This window comes from Ursus arctos, unplaced genomic scaffold (genome assembly GCF_023065955.2).
Source record: "Ursus arctos isolate Adak ecotype North America unplaced genomic scaffold, UrsArc2.0 scaffold_13, whole genome shotgun sequence".
NCBI classification, from domain to species: Eukaryota; Metazoa; Chordata; class Mammalia; order Carnivora; family Ursidae; genus Ursus; species Ursus arctos.
Genome location: NW_026622797.1, coordinates 60918941 through 60934333, shown reverse-complemented (window position 1 = coordinate 60934333; position 15393 = coordinate 60918941). Strand labels below are relative to the sequence as shown.

Genomic DNA, 15393 nt, shown 5'->3' with positions numbered 1-15393 from the left:
ATCAACTGCTCATGACCGAAAAGTAAGCTTGCCTCTGTATTGTTTTACTGGCTAAGCACACAGGCTCAGGAGTCAGACTGTGTAGGTTTGCATGCTAGTTCTGTGTGACCTGGCGAGTGACCTGACCATTCTAACCCGCAGCAATTTCTCATCTCTTAAAGGGGAAAAGATAATATAGTCTTGGCTGTGCCGGATGTTAAGAACAAAAGAAGGGGTCATCCCTCAGCATAGGGCTGAGGACGGAAAGCTCACTTCAGAAATCGTCATCATGATTAGTGGTTGATGGTGCTTATCAGTTCCATTCCGGGTTGCTACTGCTGGAATAAAGCTTTCAGGGGAAAGTAGCTTTTTTCAGCATCCTTAAAAGTCAGACATGGAAACATAGAAAATATCTCAGTTCCGATGGCAGATCTTTGAAGCCCAACAAGAAAGAAAAAGATGAGACAAGGAATCAAAGGTCTACTTCGTTTTCATTTTCCTGAGTCCCTGGTGGTCCTGCTTCTTTTCTATTCCACTGTAGGAGAAAAATGAGGATATTTCTTGCCAGTTCTATTTAATCCCTATAGTCTTTTGCTTCTCATATCGATTCAAAAAAATCACAGGGAAAGGACATCATGGCACAAGGTGATAGAGTAGCCCAAATACCACTTGTGGACCCAGAAGAGGATCGTGATAGGTCCAAATCATACTAGCTTCCATGATCACTGTCTTTTTGTGATCCTTGGGCAGGTGATAACTTCAGGTGGGATAACGTTCCGTGACCAGCCGTGGCATAAGGAGTGTTTCCTGTGCAGTGGCTGTAGGAAAGAGCTCTGTGAAGAGGAGTTTATGTCCAGAGACGATTATCCATTCTGTTTGGACTGCTACAACCATCTTTATGCCAAAAAGTGTGCAGCCTGCACCAAACCCATTACTGGTGAGTTCTTCAGTTTAATATGGTCCTATGATGGCTATATAGATGCTATATAGTTAATTTGGAAAAAGCGAGTAAAAAAAATGATAATCTTCTGAGATATACAGGGGTACCCACACATAAATATAAATATTACACAGACCCCCTCAAGGCAAGTGGAGAGCATAATTAGGGCATCCATTTTCTGTAGAGGGTAATTAATACTAAACCTAATGGTAATGACTTAAGTAAAGTAATCGTTCAGAGGAGAACAGGATGAGCTGAGAGGTCAGAGAGGAACTGCACGAGGAGGCTTGACATTTAATGATTTGAGTGGGAGAAAGGGATACTTATAAATAAAAATCCTGCTTAATTCCAAACAAGGGCAAAAGGCCCTAAAATAGAAAGGTTTTAATTAGATGCAAGTATTATACAAAAATCTGAAGCTGTAATAATTAGGCTGGCATAGGTCAGGAATTTAATTAAACTTCATTTTAAGATGCTTCTAACAAGTGTATCATTCTCTTTTCTCTCTATCCACTTGCAATACATTTTAATTATGAATAGATGAAATAAAACAAGATAGCATTCTGCTGAACGAACAAAGTACATATGACGTGATTTGAAAATACCACAAATGGTAAATTGATCCATGTTAAAAAGATTTTCAAGGTAAAATGATGCATTATATTTCCCTCAGAGACACTTCCAAAATGCTAATCCTATAGTAAAAAAAAAAAAAAAAAAATGAGGCTGGCATGACCTGAGAACCCCAGCAGCTATTCTTTTAGGCAGAACTGTACTTCTATTCCCCATTCCTGGGATTCTTAGATCATATATCATTTCTTTTAGTTCAGTTTATGTAACATGGAATTAAAAATTATCTTATCCTTTTCCTCCTCCTCCATCTTCAAATATAACACAAAATAAAAGTTGAATCTTCTTACATCTTCAAAGAAAGAAAAGAGTTTCACTGCAAACCCAGCTTGGCAGGTTTTCACTGACTTGCGAGGGGAGGGAGAGTTACCCCGACAAACAGACAAGGTCCCATTCGTCTGCACAGAGCACCATGTTTTTCCACGTCTCACCCGGTCCAGGGCTACAGCTGGCTGGCAGGTGTGTTTTGTTTGGCCTGCACATGTTTGGAAACAACTAGTGTAGAATCCATCTCTGCAGCCAAAAGTAAACGAAGAGCCTGCCGGGATGAGCAGACTGTCCTCGCAACCCCCAGCTGGGTCTCTGTCATAGGCTCAGCAGCTGCCCCAGTGCTCTGTTCCCCACAACTTGTCTCCATCCCTCAGCTCTGTTACCTTCCCAGCCCTCGCACTGAATTCCGCTGCCAATCCCAGACTATCGGGTTCCAAAGCTTGGGCTCTTCACCACTCCACGCCCCTGCCTCTACACATCTGGCAGTTCCTGCGGTCAGGGGAATAAGCCACCATCGCTACCAGTTTTAATTAGAAAATGGGACTTCCAGAAATGCATCAGTACTGGGAGCTCATAAATCTCCTTGGTGGAATCTGCTGTGTGACCATGCATGCTCTGGTTGATTTATTCTAGACTTTTCTTGAACTAGCCAGAAAAAAAGCAGGGGGTGGGGGGCTTCCATGAGGAAAGGAGAAAATTAAACAATTCAAAATGGGTTTAAAAACTTCCCGGGCACTCAAATGGCTAATCCTGACCTGCCAAGAGCCTGTGTGAGCCCTGAACTTGAGGAGTTTCAATTCTGGTCCATCACAGATTCCTGTATCTAAGTGACTTTTTTCTGTGTGGCTGTTTCATGTTAATCACTGAGCCCAGGTCTTTCAGGTTCAGGCAGAAAAAACACATTGTCCTGCATGTAAAATACGGATGATTGGGAACCACAGATTTGACCCAAAAGTAATCCAAATAGAGGATTATGTATTTAATTTAGAATAATCCGCTTTTTGATAATTCTCATAATCTTCTTTTGGCTCTGATGAGAGACACCTGAGACTAAAATGCCTGCAAAAACTTCCAACTCACTTCGCAATTTTTTTATCTGATTCTGTACATACATATATACATATATATGTGTGTGTGTGTATAGGGATGCTTTGCTGTAGTGTTTCTTTAAAATTGAGCTCTTTGAATTAATGTACCACAGGGAATTCTTATGCAGCCATATATTTATCTTTTGAAAGTTGCACATTCACGCAATGTGTCAATCTAAGAACCTATGTTAGGGTGTTTTCAAAATACTTTTTTATATTAACTAAATCTATGAGTCTCAAGTGTGACTTTTTAAAATCTCATTAGAATAAATTTGATTCATTTGAATGAACTCAAGGGAGAACTGTAATTTTTTTCTCCTCTAAGAGAGGATCAACCTTTCAAATTTTCTGGAATGAATGAAGCAGCTTGATGTAGCAGGAAGTGCTCTGGACTAGGGAGTAAAAGTCCTTGGCCTTGCCTCTGCCCCTGACTATGTGTGACCATGGGTAAAGAACTCTCCGTGGAGGTCCTCATTTGCCGTACTTGCAAATGAGGAGTTGAACAGGATCACATCTTCACTTTCTGCCATTTCTGTTTATTTTGAGTAAAAGGAGTTCCAAATGTTATTTCTTCAGAAAGGAATGCTAATGTTCCTGGTTATGGTCTTTACAAAAGATAAATTCAGACTGAATTTTGGGGAAGTTAAGAGCACAGGTTCTGAAGCCAGATGGCCTAGGATTGAATCCCAGATCTGCCACATACCAGCTGGCTGATTTGGGCAAGTGGTTGAACCTCTCTGTTCATCAATTTTTGACTGCAAAGTAGAGTTGAGGATAGTATCTATTCATGAAGGTAAGGCGAGAGCTATATGAAGCAGTAGCTGTGAAGGGCTTAGAATAGTGACTGACTCATTTTCAAGTGCTCAACAAATGCTAGCTCTTATTCCGCTGAATTTTCAGTAATAAATGAAGCCAAATAAAACAGGTGCCAGAGACCAGTTTCTTGAGGGATTTCTTACTACAAATGACCCTCATGACCCGAGGGAGTAAATGTATCCTAAATTGAAACAATTTATAAACATCTCACATGTTGAGTCTGCCTTTCTTAAATTCCTACTACCAGATGCTTCTAATTCTCTCTTCTTTGTAAAAGTCTGGAAGAATTATTTTTATATTTACCACTTGTACAGGCTTACTGATAAAATCAAGGAAGACTCATGAGCATCCAAATGCAATATGTGTAATAATTAGTTTTATGAACAGAGATGATTCATGCATATATAGGACATGATTCTTGCAGTCAGCATATTAATGTTCTGAATAATATTCAGGGAATTAATTGGTTCATTATTGATTTACTCTTATTAGCAAGTAATGATCATAGCATCATAAATAAGCAAGCTATACATTTAATCAAAGAAGGCAAAGAAATTTGATGTGCATTTATTTATAAACTAGTCAATTTCATGTAAAGACATCAAATAACATTTCTAGTATGGAAATAAAAGTCATTATTGTATTTAAGGAGAGTTTATCTGAAACAGAATGCTTATTCACATTTTTGGTTCCCCAAATGGAATATTTAGAAATTATATGTGAATCAACACATGAACTATGTTGGCCGCACTCTTTGAGTAATGAGCAAATCACAGGAAGTTCGTAGCGCGATGATCACTTGGAAAAGACTTGGCAAATAAATAAATACCCAAGGCATCCCCAAGCCTTTCCCAATCCCTACACCTTTTCTCCTTTCCAACTCTTCAAAATCAATTCCTTAAACTGTAGCCTGGATCCATATTAGGGATATAGAAAGAGATTCTCACTGAAGACTCAAATTCTACTACCTTTCATAGAAATGTTATGGCTCCCGTGAAGCCCAGGTGGGAGTGATGGAGGCTGACAAGGCGCTTCTTAGAGACTAATTACCGCACAGCATGGCCTCAGTGGCCAGAGTGACCAGACTCACAGATCTTTGCTACAAGCCTGGGCTGACGTTGTCTCTGGCGAACGTAATCAGATCGTCATGTTAGGCTAGCTACATGACGGTCTGGATGAAATCTATTGGGAGCTTTTGGAAATCATGTCCAAAACCACATTATGACCATGGAACTTTATCTTAGGTAAAACTAAACACAGAAATAGAGGAAAGAGAACTCAAAGTCACTAAAACATCAGACACCAAGCTAGGAAGTATACATTTATTTTATTGTACCTTAATTTTGCTTCTAAGAAAACAGGGTCATGAAGAGAGAAAGAAGATATTCATACCTAGATATCTATGACTTTGGAATCTTTCCCCACTTCCCACAGCATTATACTGTACTTCCTTACCCATCTTAGGTGATCTTTATCTGTTTCCAAAAATACCTGCTTTGTATATTAAGATTCTACCTACTTTTGTAGATTATGGAAAAAGTTGGCTGGGAATCAGGCTGGATCTCATCGGAGGAACTTGCCTAGGGTGACATTCCCAGATGGGTACAGGGCATGGGAGACCGCATTCCTTTTCAGGTTACTTGTCTCTATATAGTCTTCTTGCTCTTTGCTGTTCTCTGCAGTTCCAAGGAGAATACCTGGTGGAATGCTTAATCTCTTCACTGAAAGAATATTCTTTTCCCCCAATTCCTTTACAGGTCTCAGAGGTGCCAAGTTTATCTGCTTTCAAGACCGCCAGTGGCACAGCGAATGCTTTAACTGTGGGAAGTGCTCGGTCTCCTTGGTGGGGGAAGGCTTCCTGACCCAGAACAAGGAAATCTTCTGCCGCAAATGTGGCTCTGGATTGGACACTGACATCTAGAGGGAGACAATCTTTCCTCACTTGAAATCCGCCTTGTTTTTGTTCTCACTAAATCCAGAACTTGCTTGAAGTAGTATTTTTGACTTATGTTTTAGCAAATATTAGCATAGAGTTTATAGCGGGAGGATTTTTGCATACAGTCTGATTGAACTGTATCATAGGAGCTCAGAAAAAGCACAGTCGAACAGGATGAATACAGCCTAACTCACAAAGGCATCTCTCCTTGCAAAATACTGCACTCTGCTGTTAAAAACATAGGAAAATATCTCCTTATTATAATCAAACATCTGACCTATACCTAGAAGTCACGGATGTTATTCCTGAAGACTGTTTTTCAGAACTGCAGAGTAAAAAAGGAAATTAAGAGAGTAAGTTGACAGGCACACGTGAAGCTAGTGTTTGCATTCCTAGCTCCTAGTTATATATAATGCGATAGATTGGCTATTCATGGTAGAACAACAAAACGGATCAGGGAAAACTGAGTAGTAATCATCCTATTTGAGAATTCTGTCACTTTATCCTTCTTTTATTCACACATACTGACTTTGGAGTTGCAACACAAAGCTGCAATTTGCCCTCATCCATACTGCTTCCACAGCTGGTTGGTTCCCTGTTTAAGAAATGGAAATGAGAATTTGGACACTATGGATCTCATACTCTGCATGGGTATAAAGGGGTCCTCTCAACCTAGGGAGAGTCAAAGCCCAGGTTTCAACACATGTTGTGTCAAGTGCATTTTCAAAGCCCAGAATGATTTTTCTAAATACTTATAGATTCCATGAAAGAGAAGTCGGTTCTTTCAAATGAGCTAACCAGGGTAATCATTGTCCCCAAAGGCGAACCTTTAAAGTAAATAGATCATTAAGTCATCACTTGTGGAAATGAGTTTTAGGGAAGGGATTGAGCGATGGAACATGACTTTCATCCAGATATCTAAAGGCATAATAGAATGCATAATTAGCTCTGAGCTTCACGCATTTTGCCTTCTAAAATTACATAGATGATTAATGGGAAGACATAAAAGTGGGCTTTAACAAAATCTAGTAATAATAAGAAGTGAGAAAGAATAATTCACTGCTGATAATTCAGGACCTGCAAAGCAATATGACAGAGCGATGTGGGCTGTAGATGAGTCGTCCCCACTGTTGATCACACCTATGCCACCCACCTCACCCCATGCCAACCATGTCCCAAGAGTTCCAATCTCCTGCATGGCCCAGAGCTGCATTCCCAACCCTGAGCAGCCATTCTACAAATAAGTCAGTGTTTATTGGTCACAAGAGAAGTAACAGCCTTAGTGAAAAGTCTATCACCATATGCGTTCCTTTCTACCAGATATCAACTGATGATACCCTACCTAGCTGCTTCTGGGCAATATTTTCCACATTATGAGGGACAAATGGAAGCAACCTCTTTTCTCCCTCGTCAATTATTGTCCTTGTTATAGTGTCACATAGCTGGAGTAGAGGGAGGTCAGGAGAAGAAACCCACACAGACATAACATTTTTATAAGTGTCTTCTCTCAGAAAACCGCATAGCATTAAAGGTTCTGATTGAAATCTAATTATACGATGTAGCTGATTACAATGATTAAATAGTATCACCAGAGATGCAATTAAAATTGTTATGGAAACACAATTTTTGAAATAGTTCAAAAAGCAAGGACATTTGGAGATGCCAACAATTTAGAGCTGCTAATAAAAGGGCAGGTTACAAAAGCGATTTGAAAGATATAACTGGGTTTTTTTGTTTGTTTGTAGTAACGACACCAAAATAATTTTTCACATTCACGGCATAAAATGCAGGTAAAACTACCAATATTTTTCCTGCATTGTTTGAAATTGCACATATAGAACTAAATACACCAATTGTTCTATGATCCAGAACATGATAGCGCATTATATATTTAGAAAACCAAGCCCTTCTAGGTCTGGATAAATATACAATATGTAACACTGTCTCACTTAACCAATTATAGGAAAACATGCAAAGTGTAATGTTTTCTGAGTTAATAATATTTAAGCATTTTGCCTTGTGTATGGAGTGAGTATGCCCAGGACCAAGCCTGCATTCTATCTGTACAATTAAAATTCACAGAATCATTTCTGAGATAGAGATTCTGTTATCCTTTGATACGTATACTTAACTATATATATTTTCACATATAAATAATGCTATATTTAGAATATAGCTTCATTATCAGATATGTTTTGTACCGTGCACAGAGTTAGAGTTCAAACTGTCGTGGTTCTGGGGTGGTGGGAGATCAGGGTATGGAAATGTGAGATTGCCAAATGCAGGGATCTTCCTTACAGCTGATAAACAGTGCCACTGTGGACGTAATAAACAGATGCAAAACAACGAAGAACACCTCATTAGACTGCCATACACACGAAGATCCAAGTAGAAATCCTGCACTATATCCTATAATTGATTTGGGGTCAGTTAAGAGAAAAGCTCTCTAGCTGACCTATCCAAAGATGGAATAGACTGCCTCAGGGAGCAGCAGGCACCCAGTGATTCACGGAGAGACATCTGCACAGGCAGGAAAGCAGTTAGAAGCCAATCCTGCATGCTAATAACAGCCAGACAGCTTGGAGGTAGCAGAGAGACTGTGCCAAAGAGCAAGAAGAAATGAGATAGCTGAAGAGAAAAGGTCAGAGGAAGACAGAATATTAACTCTGAGGACAGAAGCTTTATATCTGATACAACAGGCACTAGAAAGTTACTAACGGCTCTTAAATCGAGGAGAAAAGCATTATGCCTGTGTTTGTGGAGCATTATGCTAATGATTCCGTATGGCCTAGAACTGAAGAGGGCAGGATTTCAAAGGCTAAGTCTCTTAATGCAGTAACACATTTGGTGAGTGGCTACAGAAAAGAAAGAAGGAGCAATGTGTAATGCGGGCCAAGAGCTATCGATGAGAATACAAGTCAAAGTATTTTATGTTATCATGTTAGCATTAAATATGACAAAGAAAAATGCAGAAAAGTATTTCTGTTTCCATAATAACAGATACGGTGCCCAAGGCTTCAATTTTCACTTAACAAGATCATAAACACATTATACTGGAACAATCTAGGTTCACTGGTTAAGTGAAGTATGACAAGTTACCACCACGGATTCAAAACTTACACAGTCACTATAACTTTAAAGAAACACTAAGTTATACATCGGGATGAAAGACTGTCCAACCACTGTGAAAATGCATAATGCTGTCACGAATGGTGTTGGTTAAAAATTGTTGCGAAATATAGAACCACAAACAAAAAATCAACCTAAAAACATATGCCTGATGTTAGTAACACCACTTTTGAGTTTAAGAAAGAAGGTGTTTTTTAATCTACTTGTATTGATAATAATTCATATTTGAAATAAGAAAATGATTGTTACAGTATGTTTAGATATATTTAAGTGAGCACATAAATTATTCCGAAATACATTTAGATAGATATTTACTATTGTAATAATATAGTTTTTACTTATTTTACAAATTATCATTTTCAGAAGTTTCTTATGCTGAATAAATGTGCATAGTACAAATTCCTCAAACTGTTGTTAGAGATTTATTTTTTACATTAACTGTGCCAGTATGGAATAGCTTTGTGGTGTTTCTACTTCTATTACATAAGGTAGCATGATGACTTTCACCTTCTTGTCCCATCCATTTTTACAATACCCAAATTAACTATATGTTCAGATACCATTTCAGAGTATTAATATAAAAACAGCGTTAACTGAATTCTGTCTGACCCAAATAGTAATGCCTCTCTTGTTAAACTAAGAGAAACACATCTGTGATCTTTCTTACAGTGATCAAATTTTTAAATATTCTAAACTAGGAGTTATTTTATTTCTAATTATCATTTCTGTGATTCTAAAAATATCCTATCAGAAAAGGCCCATTTTAATTTAATTATCCTGTTTTGACTGAGATAGTCTTTAGCTAATTTCTTATTTCCATATTGGAGGAATTGCTGGAATTCTTAGAGATTTTAAAGTTAATGGGTACACAAAGGATACAAAAATACTGATTCGAAGGGATATAAACATAGGCACCCAATGTTTATAACAGCATTATCTACAATAGCCAAATTATGGAAAGAGCCCAAATGTTCATCAACTAATGAATGCATAAAGAGGTGTGGTATGTATGTAAATATATATGCATATATATGTATATATACATATGCATGCGTAGGTATATATATAATGGAATATTACTTGACCATAAAAAAGAATGAAATCCTGCCATTTGCAAAGACATGGATGGAGCTAGAGAGTATTATGCTAAGTGAAATAAGTCAGTCAGAGAAAGACAAATACTATTTGATTTCACTCATGCATATGGAATTTAAGAAACAAAGCAAATGAACATAGGGGGGGAAAGGCAAACTAAGAAACAGACTGTTAACTATAAAGAACAAATGGAGGATTACTGGAGGAGAGGTAGGCAGGCAGATGGGTTAAACAGGTGATGGGGATTAAGGAGGACATTTGTGATGAGCATTGGGTGTTGTATGTAAGTAATGAATCACTAAATTCTACACATGAAACAAATATTACATTGTTAACTAACTGGAATTTAAATAAAAAATTGGAGAAGAAAAAAATAATAAAGCTCTTGGGTACAGAAAACAGATTGGTGGTTGCCAGAAATGGGGAGTGGAGGAGGGTAAAATTGGTGAATGGGATCAAAAGGTACAAAATTCCAGTTATAAAATAAGTCATGGGGATGTCATGCACAGCATGGTGACTATAGTTAATAATACTGTATTGCATATTTGAATGTTGCTAAGAGTAGATCTTAAGAGTCTCATCACAAGAGGGGCGCCTGGGTAGCGCAGTCGTTAAAGCGTCTGCCTTCGGCTCAGGGCGTGATCCTGGCGATCCGGGATCGAGTCCCACATCAGGCTCCTCCGCTGGGAGCCTGCTTCTTCCTCTCCCACTCCCCCTGCTGTGTTCCCTCTCTCACTGGCTGTCTCTCTGTCACATAAATAAATAAAATCTTTTAAAAAAAAAAAAAAAAGAGTCTCATCACAAGAAAAAAAATTGTAACTAGTATGATAACTTGGTAGGTGATTGTTTTGCAATATATACAAATACTAAATCATTAGATTATATACCTGAAACTAATATAAGGTTATATGCCAATTATATCTCAAAAAAAAATTACGGTGGCTTTAAACTCTTATTTTATCCAAAGAGAACTTTGTGTCTGTAACACAAGCCTTTAAGAAACTAGCTAATTCACACTAAAAGCATTAGTTAGGTTCTTTTCAGAATTATGTTATAGATTATGAGTTCATTTAATGTCCAGATGTGTCCCACAAAGAAACATTGGGAAAAAACATCTCTTACCAAATATTTCTAGTTCATTTTTGAAAATTACATGGCTTTGAAATATAATGAAATTTGAACGGGTAACTCAAAAAACTTTATGCCTTGGAATAGTGTTTCTTCAACAAGAGTCAGGATGTCACTAGAAATTTTATCCTGAACCTCTCCTCCAAGAAGTGTCAGACCTTTAGATCTCTATTATTCAACCAGAAACATTTTAAGAGTTAGCTCGGGGTAACTGTAAAGGTCTTATAAAGAGGACCCTTTTTTAGGGACAGGTGAAAAAGATAGATTTGACCTTACAACTTTTCAGAAATTACTGTATCTGTATTTCTTATGCCAACATCACAAAGGGACACCAAGGAGCAAGGATACCAAGAGTCTTCACTTAATCCTCCCAGAGAAATTAGAGATAAGTCCATCCACTAAGACATCCGTATGGCTTCCAAGATGGTACTAAATATGCACCATCCAGAGAAAATTAGAGACGTTCTTCTTCAGAATTCTGACCTTTCTGAATTTTCCTGAATGACCAGCTTTAGAACCAGTTACCTCATTGAATGTGAAGGTGGGAAAGAGATTTCACAAACTGGGAACCAGAAAGGAGGAAAACAAACAATATTCATGCTCAAATTTGAGTCTCTATAAAAGAAATAACAGGATTTATGGGTATCCGGAATGACTGGTTTGTATATCTCTGTGGTTGAAAAGGAAACAGCTCACTGTGATAGAATTATGATCCATGTCACAGAGGAGCAGAGAGTATTTGGGTCAAATATTTTCCCACGAATGGTCATAAATTTATGGAGTGGATGTCCATAAAGGGTTCTCTGAACAAGAAACAGTAATGAGCTCAACAGACATCCATTCAATGACTCAAACAGTGACATTAAATGCTATTCTCATCACACGCAAAAACAAAAATCAAGTTTGATATTTATGGAAGCCCATACACTGAATTCCAAAGGCTTATTCTTTCTTTATACAAATGACAGCCTATCCCTGGTTTGTCTCTACAGCATCACGTATGAAGCTGTTTATCTGAGAACCCCAATCCAAGCCCTCAAACAGGAAATGAATGAGGAAGTATGGATAAAGGACAAATGGAGAAAAAAGAATGGTGATAAAAATTGACATTCCTGAAAAAACAGAAAATTAAATAGAATTTTTAAACTTTTCCCCTGTATTATCAAAAATTTCCGAAACTACAAGTCATTCGCAGGAAACAAACTAAATGGACTAAAAAATTGCCATAAAATTTTGTACTTGAGAATTACAATATGGTATCCGTCTCCTCCCAGCAAGGGAAAGTGCTCTCTCAGATGCCACCAAAGATTACATAGTTGCCAAAGTCAACAATCAGTTGTTCTTCAGCGTTCTCTGCTGTTGGAGGTATTTTCTATTGTTGGCTTCTCCTTGTTTTTTCAAAATCTGATTGTAATAATCACTTCACTGTGTATATGTGTGACAAATGATCATGGTGTACACCGTAAATATATACAATTTTTATTTTAAAAATAAAATAATTTCAAAAAAAAAAAACAAACCACAAATGCTCAGAGGCAGTCCCATCAGTAGATGTTGACAACAGTCTTGGAAACAGATCCTCTAACATGGCAATGATATTAAATATTTTCCTTACATTTATGAGATATTTTTTATGTTCAGTACATTTGTCGTATTACTTTCATACATTGCTGGGGGGAGAAAAACACTTCTGGAGCACAATTTGGCAATGCATATTAAAAGAGCCTTTAAATTTTTTTCATAAGCTTTGACCAAAATATTCCAATACCTAAGAACTTACACTGGGGAAATCACTGAAGAGCCACACAAATATTTTTTTTTAAAAGATTTTATTTATTTATTTGACAGAGATAGAGACAGCCAGCGAGAGAGGGAACACAAGCAGGGGGAGTGGGAGAGGAAGAAGCAGGCTCATAGCAGAGGAGCCCGATGTGGGGCTCGATCCTGTAATGCCGGGATCACGCCCTGAGCCGAAGGCAGACGCTCAACCCCTGTGCCACCCAGGCGCCCCCACACAAATATTTTTACGCTAGAATGTTTATTGCAGTGTTAGTAAAACCGACAAGAAACCAACCTAAAGGTCCAAATAAAAGGGAATATATATGTATATATATGCATATATGCATATATGTATATATATGTGTATATTTATGTGTAACTATATATATTGTAATTATACATATAATTATATGTATATACTTACATACACACACACACACACATAAATAAAAATTCTGAAAATCAGAAACTGTGATTTCAGGTGTCTGCTTGGAATTTTTCAAGTTGATGTCACTGTTTCCTCCGTCTAGAGACTACTGATCTCTAGAGTGTGCCTCTCGGCCAGCACTCACGTGGTTGTCCTGAGACACTTACTTCTCAGGTGTTCTGCAGAAGAACGGGCTGTTTCTGAGGTTTCCCTCGAGGACGTCGAACGTCGATTTTGCCTACACCGCACGGCTTTATGTGAAGCCAGACCATCCCAGGCCTGCCGACTTGGGAGTCAATCTGTCCAACAAGTTGTGTATCATGTACTCACAGACACTTAGAAATGTAATTGCGCTTACTTTGCTTAAACGGCAAAATGCACTCTCGGTGTCTCTCAAATGTGCAGAGGATTTTACTTTAACCTATTGCTGAGTATGTGTAGCTTTGGGCATCTTCAATTCTCTTATCGCGCGGGAACAGCATGCGTGGGCTGTCCCGGTCCTCCCAGGGTACGGCATTGCTCTCGTTCCTCCTTATTATTCCCCTGTCCTTGACAGTTTCACTTCTCCTGTTTCGGTGTCTTCCTTTCTCTTAACGTGCATTAATTCCCTCCAGACTTAGATTCCGACTGTTCACAGAATTACTTTGGGTGGAATGCCAGAAAATAAACATCTAGGCCCTTTTTGAATCTATATTGCCTGGTCCTGAACCAGTCCGCGCACTTCTGCTCCCTGATGCTTCTATATTAAGCTTTGTGTGTAGCTTCTAAGGATGGGATAAAAGGGTCCTGAGGCCAGCAGATGTTCAGAGATGGGTCCTGAGATTTGGGGAAATAAAACACTCCGGGGATTGAAATTGTAGTTTAATTCTCATTCTTAGGTTTCTCACGAAATCTCTCTTTATCCCTCATCAGAAATATGTTTCCAGATACTGAAATGAGGTCTTTCCCAGTTGGTGAGCGGAATATCAAAATTCACAACGATTTTGATTCCCAAATGCAAAAAAAAAAAAAAAAATCCTTTGATTTGTGGCTCATTTTCTAACGCGGGATCATTGTTGAAAAATTCTCAGCTAATTATCTTTTTTTGTGTGAATGATAGTAATCTCACGATGAGAGCAAATTCCCCTTCAAATACCTCCGATGCCAAATGCAGGCAGGTGTAGGCGACTCTGCGGTACTTCTTTACTCCCCTCAATACAGACTCCAGGCTGGAGTGCCACCACATCCCCCGTATGGTGCAAGGAGTTGTCTTTGTTTTCCACAACAGTCTGATAAAACGGTACTTTCAATTATTCCCCTTGTACAGATGAGGACACCGAGGTTTACAGAGATTAAATGACTGCCTTGACTCATTACAACATAGGCGGGCCTGACTCCAGAATCTACGTTGTCAGCTATGCAAATGATACCCTGGATACACTATGCCTCCTCTCTCTGCAGAGAACCTGGAATCGGCATTTCACATCATTCTCCACATGCTCCCTCCCTGGGGGTGCCAATCTTCCACCTGTTGATATCTTTCTCTTTTGTCCTTTTCACTTCCATGGTACAAGGCTTCATTACACCTCACCTGGACTCTTTAAATTGCCTCCTAAAAAGAACTATGTTTCCATGGCTCCATGGCCTCATTCTTTTGTCTATCCCTCATACTTCCTCCACCAGATACATATTTCTTAAGTAATGACCGATCACGCTCTGTCTTTCTTGGCAGCCTTGTTGGCTCTCTCTCTGTAAGATTCCTTCAAAATCTAGCCCCCTTCTCTCTCCTGAGGTTTCTCTCCCAGTATTTCTTCCACACTGGAATACACATCCTTGAGGATGGAGTCTTTGTATATTCTTTTCACCAGTATATATGTACCATCTAGAGCAGAGCCTGGCAAAACAGGTGCTCAAATAAGAATGAAGAAATCTTGTGGTTTAGCCAGATCTTATTACTCATTGCTCCTAAATTAAATAAATCCTAGATTTTTTTCCAACTTGATTCCTTTGCTTAAAATAGTCTCCTACCGAGGGAGTCTTCTCTACCTTCTCCACTTATATGATTTAATTTCCATTAAAATTTATCTATTATTCAAGGTATAGCTCATAAGTCAACTTCCCCCACTGGAAACATCCTTTTCCTTCTCCATGCTTTGTTTATAATAAATTGACTCAAGAATGGGGCAATGTCAGGGGC

At 38.4% G+C, this 15393-nt stretch overlaps 1 protein-coding gene across 10 annotated transcripts in view; it reads left to right on the top strand.

Moving 5' to 3' along the window:
- FHL5 (four and a half LIM domains 5) overlaps window positions 1-9196 on the top strand; it is a 43607-nt gene extending 34411 nt beyond the window's left edge. For all 10 annotated transcript variants that reach the window (XM_057311179.1, XM_026511781.4, XM_048225952.2 and 7 more), the window contains 2 exons: window positions 730-916; window positions 5481-9196. In XM_057311179.1, coding sequence (XP_057167162.1) covers window positions 730-916; window positions 5481-5644 — 351 coding nt within the window. In that variant the 3' untranslated portion in view covers window positions 5645-9196. The remainder of the gene's footprint in view (window positions 1-729; window positions 917-5480) is intronic.
- The last annotated feature ends 6197 nt before the right edge of the window (window positions 9197-15393 follow it).